Source organism: Hydra vulgaris, chromosome 13, assembly GCF_038396675.1.
Source record: "Hydra vulgaris chromosome 13, alternate assembly HydraT2T_AEP".
NCBI classification, from domain to species: Eukaryota; Metazoa; Cnidaria; class Hydrozoa; order Anthoathecata; family Hydridae; genus Hydra; species Hydra vulgaris.
Genome location: NC_088932.1, coordinates 13,259,806 through 13,277,741, shown reverse-complemented (window position 1 = coordinate 13,277,741; position 17,936 = coordinate 13,259,806). Strand labels below are relative to the sequence as shown.

Here is a 17,936-nt window from a genome sequence, read left to right as displayed (position 1 = left end):
TTTAGTCAAAGCTCTTGTCTTAAATTTATTCGCTAAAGTTCGAACAGAAATCTCCAGTTTTCTGTCTAAGGCATCTTTTACTTTCTTACCAAGATCTTGTCTAACAAAACATTTTTTTCTTTCACTTCCTGATTTCCTTTTGATTGTACCAGTGTCCTTAAATCGTTTCACAACGCTCTGCACTGCTCTCAAAGCAATCTGCAACTCTTTAAAAGTTGTTTTAAGGATTTTCATCGAGGAAATTTTTTCTCGCTTCTTATCTTGATTTGATGACATTTCAATTAAAACTAATTGTTTTGATAACATAGTTGTTTAAATTTTGAATAACACTAATACAATGACATTTTAAAACAATAAGCTATTTAAAATGATGCACGGTTTCCGTAAACACCACATCAGAACACGTGCAGATTTTTTCTGGTACATGTCTTAGACGAATCAAGCATGAAAAAATTATTATCGACTGGTTTATTTAAATCAAAAAGAAGTGAAGATCGCTGTGTGTTTAATTCTTTAATATTAGAAGCAGTGGGGTTTCCATTTGTTGAAAGATATGGATAAGCAAAATTCTCAGATGTAATTTTTATGTTATTTTTTTATACAGCTATTTTTAAAATAAATAGGTCTATTTGTCACAGAACTGCACATAAAATCAATATCTGCAAACACATTCCTGTCATATGAAAATATACCTGTTTTTTAATTGCAGCTATAATGTTAGAAGGTGTTACACATGCAGCTATCTTAGTAAAATGTAAACGTTTTTCCAGGATTGTGGAGCATCCATGAATCAATTGCTGCACTATGTGCAGTTTTAAATGGTCCCATTACACTAGGTACGCGGAATTTTCGAGATCTGGAGCCGAAAAAATACGCCAAAAAACTGGACTCGTTTTTTAAACATTTTTTTTAGTAGCATCAAGAAAACGTGCTTTTGTTGTGTTTCTTTAAAGAAACATTTATAAACTTAGGTTGTTTTTGAAAAACAGAAGAGTTTACCTTTACTTTTATGTGACTTTTATGTATGGTTACTAGACTTTTATGTGACTTTTATGTATGGTTACTAGACTTTTATGTGACTTTTATGTATGGTTACTAGACTTTTATATTACCTTAATTGCTCTTGCAAACTTTGTTGATGTTTTCATGGTATGATGTTCTCATGGCAAGATGTTGTCATGGTAAGATATTCTCATGGTAAGATGTTGTCATGGTAAGATATTCTCATGGTAAGATGTTGTCAAATAAAAGTTTATGTATTTTTTAAAACTATCTATTAAATTTTCTATAAAAATTTTCATTGAAAAATAAGGTGTCGCAGATAGCCTACAACGTGTCGCACTACTGGTCCCTAAATTCTGTTAAAAATTTTTTTTTATGTTTTGGGCGGAATGAAAAGGTGGCATACGCCCCCTCCCCCTCCATAAAGGTAAGTTATATACCACTAGTTACTATTTTTCAAAGTATTGAAATTTTATCTTTTATGATACATTTAATCATTATAGAATCATTAAAGAATTAAATTTTGATAGGGTGTGTTAAATCTTACCCACAACCAAACACACAACTTTAAAGTAGACCTATAATATTCGCTAGTGATATGAAATAAAATAATAGTAATAACAATTTTTTGTATATAAATAATACCAATTTCATTAAAAGAAAAAACACTTTTATAAAAAAAAAACTGTGTTTTTGTGAGGTGTATCTGTTAGATTAGCACCCCCTCTGGATCACTAAATGCGTCCTCTACCTAGAAATTAGTTTGAAATTATAGTCAATTTATAGATCTAACTTTTGATACCAAGTTACAGATATTTGAAAAAGAATTGGCAAAGTTATAATAATATGTGTAAAAAAAAATATTTTTGACCACAGTTTTATCAAGAATTCCATATACCGAAAATTTGTTATGAAAAACGTTATAACTTTTTATAGAATTGTCCAATTTTCAATTTGAGGGCTTTTTAATAATATATCACATTCTAGTATTTGGTTAATTTAAAAAAATTAGTCCACGTACCAAATTACACTCACATCAAGAGGCTGCAACTTGTGTATGGAATTAGGTGATAATGTCAAAATGATCACTCCATGCTCCTTTGCTTTATTTAATACTGCTATGGACAAGTGAGCTTTGCAGTTGTTGTAGATTAGTAACGGTGGATTTTTTTTAGTGCTCCATGAAAATCTTATAAAGTGATTCATAACATCCAAAAAGATTTTACTATTCAGATCTTTTTTATATGTGAGTCCGAGAGATTCAGAAAAAGCTACTGACAACATAAACTCCTTGAAATGCACTCGCGGAAAAATAAATACTGGTGTTAGATATTGTCCAGAAGTACTGATTATTACACAAGTTGTGATAAAGGTTCCTCTTTCAGCACTTGTAACTTTGCAGACACTTTTTGATCTTTTTTTTAATTTTTTAAAAAATTCACAATTTCTTAAAAATTACCATACTTTTTGAGGGTTTTGCACAGTAATAGTTCCAGTTTTATCTAGGTTAAAAATCCGTGTTCCATTTGTAAATGTTAGTGATTTTGCAAGATCTTCTTTTAATTTACCAAAAAATATAGCTACATTATTGGCATTAAAAGATGTTGCCCTAAAAAGAGAACATCCTTCAGGTGTTTTAAGGGACAATTTAGGATGTTTTCTAAAATTTATTTGTTTCCTAAAAATATAGCTACATTATTGTTTTCTATAGTTGTTAAATATAGTTTTCTATAGTTGTTAAATATAGTTTTCTATAGTTGTTAAATATAGCTACATTATTGTTTTCTACATTATCGTTTTCTAAAAATATAGCTGCATTATTGGCATTAAAAGATGTTGCCCTAAAAAGAGAACATCCTTCAGGTGTTTTAACGGACAATTTAGGATGTTGTTTTCTAAAATTGTTCATTCATTCGATGCCTGTCATTTAGTCCTTGTACCTCTTTGGTGCAACATTAATATTATTAATAGTTGCCATCTCATAAGCTATAAGTTGAAATTATTTTAGTGGAAGGCCATAGAACTTTCTTGAGCAAGTTAGAATATATTCCTTCAGTTCTAACTCTTGTTTGTGTGTGAATATTCTTTTAATATAATAGTTCGGAGTCAAACAAATATTTTCCTCAATCAGCATTTTTTTCTAATAACGACAAAGCGTTGCTCATGGGATGTTTGGAAGTTTTTGTTGTATTTCTAATACTTTTTCCTTTTTAGAACAAAATTAATGCTTCTTTTGTATCTTTACTGAAAGTTTTTGCTTTTAAAGTAGTTCTTCTATGTACTCATTGTAACACTTGAAATACTTAAAGTCAAACTTGATGATGTTTTTACATAAAAGACAACACTTCTTTAACGTAAAACTTACACTAAGCACAAGTGAGCCGCAGTTCACTCCTACCCTTGAAAGAATGGCTTGTTTCTCCATAACTAGAAAGTGTTGAGTGTACAATAAGTACGTGGTCTATGTATAAAAAAAGTAATTTGTTATAGATACTAAACTGTTAATTAGTTATCATTCCATAACTATCTGATGTCTTGAAATAGCTTACGTATGTTTATTAAAGAACTTTCAAAAAGTACCAAAAATTTTACTTTTGCACCGTAAAAAGTAAAATACATCGCTAACGCAAACACCCGCACTTAAATACGGTAAAAAATTGTATCGTCTCAACAACAATTTCCCAATGATTACTTGGCAAAATCTTAGAGCCATTTTCTTGGCCCGTTTAGCTATGGGATCAATCATCTCCTACCCGTGGCTCACTCCTACCTATCCTCCCCTACATAAACTAGTGACTAGTAAGCCAAAACTCAGAATCACAATGATTTGACAACAAAGATTGCCAGCTACATTTAAACAAAATTAAGATGAAAAGGAATTCAATTTACGGCACTAATTCATTTGAAACATCCAACATTGACTACACTGCTAAAATCTTACAAACCTTGGTTTACATTTGTTGGAGCAACTTTGCATTGCAAAAAATTAGTAAATTTTACTCAATATATAAATTTAATTTTTCTTACTATATATATATATATATATATATATTTTTCAAAGTTCTATCATACTATACAGCTAATTATAACTTCCTATTCTAAATATTGTTACGATATTATCTACTCATTCGCAGACAATAATAAATACCTGCTTAATACAACCGATGATAATATTATGCCACGTCAGACTTGTTTATACTTAAAAAACTGTTCTTTTATTGCTACAACGCCACAATATACACGTTGCCAACTAATAGGAAATTTTACTTATTATAAAAACTCAATGTCAAATTAAAGCGCTTGGCGGTAAGACTGAATTTGTCTTCTTCTTGCCGCAGTTATGTATTTAAATATTTCTATTAGTTTAATTTTGTTAACTTAAAATACATAATAATAATCATCATCTTACTTAGAAAAGCTTTTGCAAAACGCAACCCCCCCCCTCCCTGTGATACTTCTTATGCCAAGTCTTTATTAGTTAAAATGAAAGTTTTTAATATGATCCTATGTAGTTTTTGAATGTCTTATTTAGTTTTTACTTAATGAGATTGTTAATTGACTTAATGAAATTTCGACACGTTTATTTATGGTTGGGTTTTCGACGACTTCTACAAATCCCCAATCTTTTATTTATCAACAATGAATATCTATTTATCCATCCATGTATATATATGTATATATATATATATATATATATATATATATATATATATATATATATATATATATATATATATATATATATACATATATATATATATATATATATATATATATATATATATATATATATATATATATATATATATACATGATATAAAAAAGAATTACAAGATAATATAAGAGAGAATTACATGCTTAAATGGAAAATTAGTTGTGCAATTAAAAACTTTAAAAATTTAAATTATGAAAACCTTCTATTTTGTTATCAAATAATGAATACCTTGAAAAATATTTTGTTAAAGGAAAATATTTATAAAAGAAATATTTGAAAAAATATTATATTTCAAAATATTTTTTTGCTATTTAGAAAAATTTTAAATGAAAATGTATTTAAAATGAACTTCAAAGTTATTTTTCGTTTTTCAAATTCGGAAAAAACTAGTCTAAACTGATTAAAAATGTCAAATAATTTATTAAACGACTAAAATTATAAAACTACTTTCGGTTTCATTAAATTTGTTCTAGAATGCGCAATATCTATGTTAGAACTCTAATATACTGATAATTAAAACACTCAAATAAAATTAAAATTTCAAAATTTAAAATCCTTTGAATTTCTTAAGTGTTTTCTAAATATTGTAAATATTATCTGATTCGGACATTTAATCTGGAAACAATTAAATATACAAAAATATTTTTTTTTTTTCTAATTTTGATTAAAATATCACTAAAAACAAATGGTTGAGTCATTTTCAGCTATGTTTTAATCAATAATAAAACTTCTCATGTTAAAGTTTAAAGCACATATTTTTTTAACGCTTTAAGAGTAATTTTCAATTAAATGACCATTTTTAAGTACAACTTATTTTAAGAATGTGCTCGGAACAAACATGTTTGCTTAACACTGTTGTCAATTTTTCAATGACGGACCCTTTCGGAGTGCGTTTTTTGAATTAAAGATAAAGTCAGTAAACCAATGCGATAGACTTGCCGCAAACATCTTTCAATTACAAATCTTCTAAAGGAAATATAAAATATTCTGACCAACACTTTAGCTCTTATCACGTGATTAATCAATGAAGTAAGTCTTTTAATTATTTTCTCTAATTAAACATTAAGGAATAAACATTTCTATGAAAACGCTGTCAAATTCCGATAGGAAGAAACGTAACAAATACATAAAAAAGTTTTTAAGAAAACATTGTAAAATTTCAATGGGAAGAAACATTTCGATGTAAAAACTTCCTGAGTTAATAGTTTATATATATATATATATATATATATATATATATATATATATATATATATATATATATATATATATATATATATATATATATATATATATATGTATATATATATATATATATATATATATATATATATATATATATATATATATATATATATATATATATATGTATATATATATATATATATATATATATATATATATATATATATATATATATATGTATATATATATATATATATATATATATATATATATATATATATATATATATATATATATATATATATGTATATATATATAAGTTATGTTAGTGTATTCTACAAATAAAGTGCTCAATGTTCTTAAAGAACATTGTTAAATTAAAGAACAGAGCAATAATAAATTAAATTAAGTTCCTTTTCTTTTTCTTCCTGATGAACCTACTGATGGAGAAACATGCTGTTGAAGACAACTAAAAATAAATATATATATACATATATATATATATATATATATATATATATATATATATATATATATATATATATATATATATATATATATATATATATATATATATATATATATATATATATATATATATATATATATATATATATATATATGTATATATATTTTCAAAGTTTCTCTTCAGCACAAAATGAGTAAATATTCTAATAAATAAGACAATTTTTTTAATTTTTGTTAAAATCATTTATTTTATAAATACATGTTTCGTCTATATAATAGCCATCATCAGTTAAAATATGTTAAAATGGTTAAATCAAATTAGTAAAATTAAGTTGAATTAATAGAGACCTTATAATAAAAAATACAATAAAAATGCAATTAAATGCTGTAACAAATGTTTTAAAAAGATAAAAGAACCAGTAATGTTAAAAGGAACTAGATCAAAATTGTCATTTTTACATGGTTTATTTGTTTATTAATAGTGGGTTTTTCCCACTTGTCAGTAGATGGCGTCGAACAGTCAAAGAGTAGCGGAACTCATCAATGAACTCGTCTTCACTAAGATCATTTGGATACAGAAGTAAGAGATCTTTAAATTTATATTCTTGATTGTTTGTTAAGTCCGAATTGATGCCGAGCGTAGACCAGGTGAAGGAAAATAATCTACACTGCAGTTTCAGAGCTTGAATTCTCTTTGTATTCTGATGGATGAGGTAACAAAGCAAACAATTTTCATTTCTTTATTGGATGTTTTCAATTTTTTATTTGGCATACTGATAATACCCCATAAACGTGGTGCTAAATTAACTATAACATAAACTAATGAAGTTTAGATCCGTCAGAGTTCCGGTTAAACCATAACCCCTGCAGGGTGCTGTCTCTTTAGAATGCTTCTGTCTTTAACTGTGATGTCTCCTTTGGACTTTCTTATGATTCTTTCATTGCATCGATTCGGTTCAGGCTGAGCAGTGAAGAATTTCTCATCTGTATAAACCAAAAGAAATTTTTCCGTTTTCTTTTGTTGCTTCAGTCATAGCTGTCGTTTGCTTTTCAAAACTCTTCAGGTCTAAATCTTTGTGGATAAGTCTTTGCATCGACCGTCTTGATTTGGAAAGCTTTAAAATTGAATGGTTAGGACTACATAACAACTTACAATCAACTGCATTTACAAGTTTTTTGGCTCTTCCACGTGGATTTAGGCAAAAACCAAAAACCGTCTCCTCCTCTTTGAAGATCTGTAATTAGTTTGTAGGTATTAAAATTCTTTAATTTTCCGTTTATTTTCTTCATGATTTCTGATTTCTTCTGTTCCGCCATACACAGCTTTTAAAAGATCTCACGCACACGATAAAATATTGCTTTGAATTTTTTAATTATTTTTTACAATAAAAATTGAGTTATTTTTTTTATTTTAAAAGATAATAAGTTTTATTTATAATATTTATTTAATTTGTTTCGACATTTCGCGCATCCCAGTAATGTTTCATTTGTGTTTTTCGGTAAGTAATCTTGTAACAATATACAAATAAATTATAATATATTTAAATTATAATACTGTATTCACAATTAACTATTAGTGAATACTTATAGTTTTAACAATTTTCTGTAATTTACGACATTCAGTTCGCTACCTGTCATTACTTATTAGTGAATTTATCAAAAACAAATATATTGATATTAGTAAAATTACTTTTATTAGCAGAAAGGAAAAAAAGTTTTAAGTTTTGGTAGTTTTTTTATATTAAAATAGTTCTTTAAGGCAACCGTATAAAAGATGCATTTTTCTACTGCAAACTTCAAGTTACAAATGGACGCCGAAGTAGCCGCTAAGAAGTGAATACACATAAAGTCACTTGAGCATAATGCTCATTAGTCAAGTTGTACAATGCAGCATTGAGAATGAACATTTTTAATTAGCTTATTGAGCTCGGATATTTTGTGATATTAATCTATTAAATTGAATATTAGTTACATTATTCTATTGGGATGGAATATTTGTTAGGTCTCTAGTTTTGAAACTAGAGTTGAACTTTTGTGATTCAAAACTCCTCTAATTCAAAAGTTTATTTAAATTGAAAAAACTATTCGGTCACTTCAAGGTTTAATATTTAAGTTTGATTTTCTATAAATCGAAAAGTCTTGTAATTCAAACATATTTTGAGACTTCTTACAGATTCAAATTACGTAAGTGTAACTGTAGTTTATAGATAAAGCTTAAACGGATTGGTTTAGTAAAATCTAGGTTTGTAAGTCTTTGTCCGAGCAGTATTTCACTCTAAGACAACTAAACTTTGTGTAAGCTAGTGTAGTGCGTTTGATTGGAAAATTATGCTAGTTAACACATTTTAGTTAAAAAGTGGTATGGTTAGTGTCGTGTTATCTCATGAGCAGCCGTGGTGCAATGGTTAAAGCGCTTTCAGAACCAATAGGTCAGTGGTTCCATGCCAGCTTCGACCATACTTGCGACATCGGTAAGGAAGAAGGCATGACTTTCTTGGCTACATTACTCTTCCGTAGTACGCTATAAAAAAACTGTAAGAAATTCGAAAAGTACTTTAATAAGCAGATATAAAGGAAAAAAAGTAAAAAAAATCCTTTACAAAAAATGCGCAGTGGCGTACGGTTTATTTGCTGCGCCACTAGTAGCTATGTAGTGCACCAATGATAGAACTTTAAATCAATTATTAGTTCAGCTAAAGCACTTTACTTTGTATAAATTTAAAATTTGTTATTTAAATGTGTGGAACAATATCAATTTTATACCACCTAAATACTACGCGTAGTACTATGCTATGTAAAAGTTCTCTGGTGCGTATTTGGGTATCTAGTCAAGTTAGGACAAAGAGAAGTTGAGCAAGCTTAACTAAATAAGTGAGAAAAAACAACCTGTCAAGAACAAAGACAAGATGAAAAAAAAGAATGACGTGAATAAAGCTAAAACAACAAGAAAAAACAAGCTGTTGAAAATGATTTAAAAGTTGCAGAGCAAGAGAGCCTGACAAATAAAATGAAGCAAGTTAGATTTGAATAACCTATAATATATATTATATATATAACCTATTATATATATTTGTGGTTAGCGCCGCGACACCCAGAACTCACCGAGAACAATAAGGTTTAGTTTCAACGTGATTCGCCGAACATGTTTTATAAAGTATAATTTATAAACTAAGATATAAAAAAAATAAAAACATGGTGTTGTTTCTTAATAAATTATTTTAGTCTTAGTAAATTTGTATATATCAATAAAATAATTTGTATGCAAATTATTTATATTCTTATATTATTAAAATATTTTTCAATTATTTTATTGCATTGTTTGTAAAAAGTTACAAACGCGCAACTTATATTTACTCTTTTGTATTTCTTTTTTTTTATCAAAATTTAAAATATTTAATTTTAATTTTCGCAAACAAGTTTTTTAAGTTTGAAAAAACAAATAAATAAGATAATTTAATATAAAATATAATTATTTCCTTATATAAAGTTAAAGCCAATTTGAAAAATTAAAGAAGTTTTTTTGAAGATTTTTTTTTAATTTTTTAAAACTAAACAGTTTTTCGAGCAAAGGCGCAAATAGTTTCTGAGGTCAAACCTATTTCCTTTTTTCATTTATTTACTTTCTTTAGCAAAAAAAAAAAAAAAAAAAAAACTATACTATTATTTTGGTTTAGAAAGTATGTGAATGTATAGAAAAAGGAAGAAATAAAAAAAGAAATATATTACCTACTTTTCACTGATTATGATAAAGAAATTAATCTTAAGGTTGTGATAAAACCAGGATTTTTTTTTTGTTTAAAGTTGTCATGCAGCAAAATTCATTTTACTTTTAAATAGGTAACAAACTATAATATTGTTTTACTGTTCGAAATCAAAAAAATCTAGAATGAAACAAACTTAAATTTAAAATATCCTTTAAAAGATTAAGCATTGTAAAAACCTTCTCTTTTTTTGACGATTGACAACTTGGGGTTGTTTTAAACTTAGTCATTTGAATTAAAGATTTGAGCGTCAAAACTCTTCCAATACTTCTAATGATATGACGAGGGAGCATATGCTTTAGTTGATTCCTTGTACCCACTTCTAGACTTTTTCCTCATTGAATACTTCAATAAGGAGAAGCTTTTTAAAGGTTTTCTTTGCTCTTTACTTTCTACATTGTCTTGAAAAAAAAGTCTTCTTCTGATAATACTTATTGTGTTTCAAAATATCCAGTTTGAAACTGACCAGCAATATTGCCAGGTCAGTTTCAGGATTACTTCAAAAGGTAAGCAGTTAAGGTAATCAGAGCCTTTTTTATGGAGTCCTAATGTTGGAAAAGGGTGCATGTATGTGTGCGCAAGAATTTTCTACTATAATTGTTTTATTTTTTCTATATTAATTCAGACTAGTTTAAGTTAGATGTTTTCATGTTGATATTGATACCCAACCTTTGTAAAGAGTCTCTCTCTTTCCCAAATTAATGGAATTATATGCAATGAGTCTTGATTATCATACATCAACAAAAGAATTTTTCCTCTGTTATTTCCTCTATTATTTAATTCCTGTAATTGTCAATAAAAATGTTCTGAAGAACTTTTGAAATTTCTATCAAAAGATCTCTACTAGAATACTTCAATTAGGAGCAGCTTCTTTAAGGTTTTTGTTGCTCTTTACTCTCTTCATAGTCATTGTCATTGTCTTGTCTTACTGCTTGTTCTGACGAGTCGCTAACAACTTTAACAGATTTACAAAGGTTTTAAAAAAATTTGCTTAATTTTTAATCAACTTAGTTGATTAAAAAGTCAACTAAGAGTTTGGTTAAATATAAGGTTCTAAATTTTGTGGTTGGTCTTTATCAAACAGAAAATTGCCTACAAAAGGGATTTTATCATTAATTCTATCTTTTTTTTTACATCTTTCCAGACCTCTCTTAAAAATTATTAAAAACCTTTTGCAATCCTCCATTTTACTAAAAGTGGTAAGCTAAAAATAATGAACTTTAGATTTAGTCATAAAAATAATGAATTTTAGATTTCTCATAAATAGAACTCGTAAACAAATTACCCTTTTCACTTAATTATGCAATTGTTTTTTTAATGTGTTCCCATTCGGGTACTTCGTTAAGAAGCATCAACAAAAAAACATTACACTTGGCCATTGGAGCTGACCATTTTGATATTTGATAATTAATTCCAACGTTGAAAAATTTTTCTACATCATTTTCAAGTTCTTCTTCTTGTGTCTTTACATTTTTTTAGATTTTTTTTTTTTAAATTATATTTTTTTAAATTATTTAGTTTATTAAATTATTGCTTGGCTTGTTTGAATACCAAAAAACTTATTACTTAAGTTAACTGTTTTTTCCTCCAAAATATTTTTGCTTTAATAAAAGTAATAATTGATTTTCCGAGTTTCCTAATTTGTTTTTCAAACAAAAACATTTGACTGTGTACAAATAAAGTGTGCTTCTCATAATAGATTTTCGAAAAAATCTATATTTGCTTTTGGGAGATTTACTTATTCCAAGAAAAAATCCTTCAATGGTTCCCATAGCACTTTAGCATATTTTCAATTGCTGAAAAGAGCGATAGCAATCTACTTCTTGAATGTGGTAATATGTTTTTATGTGTTAACTCGGCGAACTCGCAGATATATTCAAGCTTTTCTTTCCTTTCTGAGTATATTTGTAATTTAATAAATTAAAAATTTATAAAATTTTAACTGCAGATTCTATATCAATTAACTAGACTTCGGCGGCTAACTTCTATATTTACAGATAATAGGCCGGGTGAATAAAAATGAGCAATTGCTTTTACTCACTAATTGGTAAGCTTTACGTGAAAAAAAACTTTAGCAGTTTTACTCAAATTTTTATTCATGTTAAGTTAAGCAATTTACTCAGTGATTGCACAGCTGTACGTGAATAAAAACTTAAGCAAAATTGTTTAAGTTTCACGTTCACGTTAAAATTCACGTTCACGTTCACGTTAAAAGCCACGTAAAGCTGACCAATTACTAAGTAAAAGCAATTGCTCATTTATTTGTGAAACATATATTTATTCCATGCCTTTCTTCCTCTACCAAAATTAGTATTAGTATTATCAGCCCCAAATACCACAAGGCCTTTTGCTGGAATATTATAGTTGTTCAACCTATCTCTACAAAACGCTGTTATTGAATCAGCGATTTTAATAGGCAAGGTTTTTAACTCAAGGAGTTTAACTTTAATGTCATTCCATTTCATAAAAAATGGATAAGTATTGGAAATATCTTTATGTATTTGCACTTGAATCTGTAGAAATTCTATTTAAAAGAACTTTTTGTAATCTTTTTTCAATATTGTCAGAAAAGTGACAATTTCTTTTTTGGCATATTTGCTTAAGTACTCAAATTAAAACAAATAATTGAAATACAAAATAGATCTGGCACTAATAATTAAAAGTAAATCATGATAATAAATCATCGCCAATACGCTACAGATAGTTCTCAGAATTTTAAGCACGTTTTTTTTTAAACTAAAAAAAAATAAAAAATAAATACTGAATTAAGAAGCATTGCGAAACAAAGTTCTTTTCGTTTAAAAAAGTGCTCAAATTAAATTTCTATACCTTACCTGTCATCGGTTTCTCAAATTTCTGTCTTCAATAGAGACAGGATATACTGATATATCATATACTGACACCGAATGAGAATAAACGACAAAGTATAACATCCGTTAATGTTATATAAGAAAACTCTATATGAATTCGCAAAATTGCTTCAGCTGCTTTCTGCAATACCTTTGAGTTTTAGGCTAAAAAAGGAAGTCAACTTATTCAACGGACAAGTAAATATCACAAATTGTACACTTTGCCTCATTTTCGTTGCACCCATTAGCAAAGCATGAATACTTATTTTTCATACTGCTAGAGAATTTGCATTTTTTCTTTGTAGAAATTGAAAACATTTTTCAAAAGAAAGTTGTAATTCAATTTAAGTGCTTCAATTTAAGTTGTTGCTATAAGAGCGTAGCAAAAACGGACAAAGAAAAATGTGCCAACGTTTTAATTAAAAAAGATTAGATCTTTACTTTTTAAGTTTTTCAGTTCTTTTTCCGATCTTTAAAACAACAAAAAGACTCGAAAAATTATTACTCGATTATTACTTGAAATATTATTCTTTAGAATATTCAAGAGGACTTTTTTTTAGAAGTTGACGATTATGCCCCTTCACTTCGAAACCCGTGTCGTCGGGCCTGTAGATATGGAAATATACGTAAAAAAGAAAAAAAGCATATGAAAAACTAAAAACTTAAAATTTTAAAAAAGCCAGACATTTTAAATTTTTTCAGCTTCACCTGCGGACAGAGGACAAAGTATAAAAAAGGAGGACATTTGTCCTCCTTTTGCCAGATGTCTGATAACCATATATTCATGCAATTTGAATTGAGTTTAAAAAGGCTCATTTTAAAAAAAAAATCTTGAATAAATAAAACCAATTTTCAATGTTGTGTTTTTAATTGTTCAAACAATCAAAAAAAGAAAGACTTTTTCATATATTGTAAGGATAATTAGATGGCACAGAGCACTTGTTCATATATTGTAAGGATAATTAGATAGCACAGAACACCTTTTCATATATTGTATAGATAGTTAGTTAGCACAGAGCACTTTTTCATATATTGAAAAGTATTTAGGAAAAGAACAACACTTTAGTATAAATGGTTTTAAACTTGCAATTGCAATACATTTTTATAACAATAAGCTCTTTTCCTCATTAGTGGAAATGCCTTGATGATCGCAATTTTCTTTAGTTTATACTTTCATCTTTTCTGGTTAGAGACCATATACAATCTCCCATAATAGCAGTATCCCATTGTTATTGATATCAATTTCTATTTTTGCCATTTCCTAATAAAATCTTTTATCATGCTCTTCACTAACATCAACCATATTTTCAGGGAAGAAATCTAGGCGTGAATGCAACTTATAAATATTTATGGACAAACAAGAATACAGTTTCTTGACTTATTTAACTTTTTACAACCATTTTTTTGTAATTAGGGTCCTTGCAGTTTCCTCGGAATCAACGAGCTACATCATCAAATGCACACCAAGCTTCTTTTTCAACTTTTGTAATTGCTTTTTTTAATTTCTCTGGTTTTATTGGTTCAAGATTGGTTTTATATGCGGTCCAACGAATATATCAACCTAGATATTTGACAAAATCCTTAGTAAACCTAAGATAACTTTGATGAATTTCTTGTAATGCTTCTCCTCCAAAATCTAAGCCTTTTACAAACTATTTAACTAATCCTTGTTTGGTATAAAGTGGGATAATAAGAATTTTTTGGAATCTACTAGCGGGTACTTAAGAACATTGAATAGTTCAAAATATTATCTGTACGCTATCCATAGTACTTTTCACGATCATATGTAATACCTGCTTTTTGCTAATATAAAATCCACATAAGGCATGCTATCGGAAAAATCTGCCCACCTTTTGCGGTGTGGTAAAGCTAGTTAACGGTCGTTTTTTGAAATTATTTTTTTTGTGTGTGGTAGTGTTTGTATAATAGAACAACAAAAAAAAAAAATACTATTTAGTTTCAAAATGTCAACCGAGCAAACTAAACAAAGATTTTTGATTGTGAACAAACACTTAAAAAATCCAACTTTATCGAATAGAAAGTGGCGAAATCATTAAAAATATCAAGAAAAACTGTAGATACTGTTCTTAAACGGTTTACAGAACAGTAAACTATTCAGAGAAAACAAGGAAGTGGTCGAAAAAAACGCACAGCAAATCCTAGAGCTCTCGAACGGTTGGAGACTTCATTGGAAGAACATCCTGATTGGTCTGATAGATATCGAGCGAAAAAACTGAAGGTTTCTAATTTTTTTGTGCACAAATGGCGACAGAGACTTGGATATCAAAGTTTTAAAGTAGTTAAAATGCCAAATCGAAACGATAAACAAAATTCAACCGCAAAGAGTCAAATTTTGTTAATATGTAATCTTTACAGTCTTAATTTTTCAGAAATATATTGATTTAAATACATTTAAGCTTTCTTACATCCTTTTTTGATCAAGAAAGGTGGGCAGATTTTTCCGATAGCATGCCTTATAAGCGTATTTAAAGTAACCTTAAATGTTTCTTAAACAAATTACTTTGATCTTGTGCGCAAACTTTGAATATGTATTTGTTAACAGGCATGCAAAACGTTTTTGATTCGTTTTATAAAAGATTTTACGACACTAAAAGGGAAAAGGGATCGCCCATAAATTACGCAACGCTAAATTTAACTAATAAACAAAACAAATAAGTTTTCCTTCGCAGATCTTTGATTTGACCAAAAATTAATTTAAATAAGTTATTTTAAATGCGAGTTTTGGGATCTTCCATACATTACGCAACACGAAAATTATTTAAAAATAGAAGTAGAAGAGATCATTTGTTCTTTTGCGCAGCGATTTTAATTGAAGTTATAGAACTAATTTGAGTTTTGGTCAAATTAAAGATCTGCGAAGGAGATCTTTAATTTGAAATAAATTTAGCGTTGCGTAATTTATGGATGATTCTTGTCTTGTAAGCCACTACTCTTTCTTCCTTATCATACTTTTCCTTAAGCTTAGGCTGCGAGAGAAGCACACTAACGACCTACCATAAAATGTCTTGAGTCATTAACAATGTATAGACGCTTAGTTCCGGTTGGCTTTAAAAACGATATAGCTTTAAAAAGGTCAACGATAGGGAAAAAGTTATTACATTTTTTGAATTAGCCAAAAATAATAAATAAACAATAAAAAATTTTCCGTGTCCTAAAATTTGTGAGAATGTGTAATGATTTTTTTTTTTTCTCTCGCTACAACCAAAATGTCGGATGTTTTCCCTATCAAAGATGATATTGGTAATTAAAACAAACACAATATTTATATTTTTTCTTAATTTCATAAAATAAAAACTATGCCAATCATTACAATGATTTTACTAATATTAGCGTAAAATTCGAAATAATGACACAATTTGTGTGCAATTCAATAAACATGAAAAGATTAGGAAAAAAAAAGACTGATTCTTGTGGGACACTCACACCCTTCCATTCCTATTTGATAATTTGACTAATTATTTGTCTATTTTTTAATCCATATGAGAAGTTTACCACGAACTGCAATAATTTTCTCTGTGACACTATCAAAAGCTTTTAGAATCATTTAGAATCAAATATAAAAAATGGATTTATATTTGAAAAGCGTGTCTAGCAATTCCATTAAGTTGCCATTTAGACCTAATATTTTTACATTTAATCATTAAATGGAAAATTATTAGGTCTACAGGGTACCTTAATGGTAATTAATAACACTAAAATAGTAAATAATAAAACATGTTTTTCAAACTTAAATCCATTTTTGTATTTGAAATGATAATTATAGCTTCACAGTGATAACTAATATTCGGTTGTTAACACTACCAAATACTTACTATATCTGGTATCAAAATATAGCAATATAGCAAATATTTGGTATTTTGCTTTATTTTGATAAAGGTTACATGTTGCAGGTTCAAGGACAAATGTTGAAAATTCAAGGTCATGTGTCACCTAGGCAATACCATGTGTTGCATTGTCAAGACCAAGGCAAAGTGTTTAAGTATTAATTTTTTAGCCTTAATCTAATAGTATTCTAATAGCAGTTGTTAGCATTAACTATATAGCCTTATAAATCTCTGCACTTAAAAAACATACATGAAAACTGTAACAGTAACATAACTATATAAATTTTTATTTGCAATTTATAATAGAGTAATGTGTATAAATGATAAAACAATACAATAATACAAAATATGTATGGATACTATAAGCTAAAAGTATCCATATAGTATCCATATATATGTGAGCATTATTGTGTACCTCTTCTGAGATTTTATGATTATGGTCTTGTGAAAAATTACAATGTCTTGGTCTTGGATTGATTTTTTAATGTCTTGGTCTTGAGCCCAAATGTCATTGATTTTAATCATTCTTGGCCTTTACTGTCTTGATTACACCTCTGTATATATATAATGTAGGGTAGAGTGGTGTACCTCGGAGGTTTGTGTACCTTAAAGTGAATTTAAACTAAAATGTTAGTTGCATGTATTGGCCATTAGAGGCTCATATTAAGTTGTTCTACCACTGCTTAACAAAAACAAAAATTTGTTTTCAATACCAAAAAGTTACTTTTTTAAGTGCATATTCTTCTTTTTTCCACACTGAAGGTATAAACTTTATTTTAAAACTGATAATCAAAATTCGTAAAGTATGTTTGAAAATGTTTTCAGCTGCATTTATGCATGTTTGAAACTGCTTAACTCCTAACCTATGAATATATGATAGCAATTTTGTAAAAACTATGGTAGTTGCATGATTTTGTAAATACTATTTTGAGTAAGTTTTTTTATGAAATAATATCTTTAATGTAATATGTTGTTATATAGTGATAACAGAATTTAGTTGTACAAATTAATTTTTGCATTTTATTTTGCTAAAATTTGTTTTTAACTTAGTATTGAAAATGACTGAAAATAACTATTAGTATTGAAAAAGACTGAAACATTTTTTTAAATT

General features: G+C 27.6%; 1 protein-coding gene across 1 annotated transcript in view; it reads left to right on the top strand.

Moving 5' to 3' along the window:
* The first annotated feature begins 5,529 nt into the window (after nt 1-5,529).
* LOC100209292 (hemicentin-1) overlaps nt 5,530-17,936 on the top strand; it is a 126,049-nt gene continuing 113,642 nt past the window's right edge. Inside the window, exon 1 of the mRNA XM_065816725.1 lies at nt 5,530-5,746. Within this exon, the coding sequence (XP_065672797.1) occupies nt 5,742-5,746 (5 nt within the window). The 5' untranslated portion in view covers nt 5,530-5,741. The remainder of the gene's footprint in view (nt 5,747-17,936) is intronic.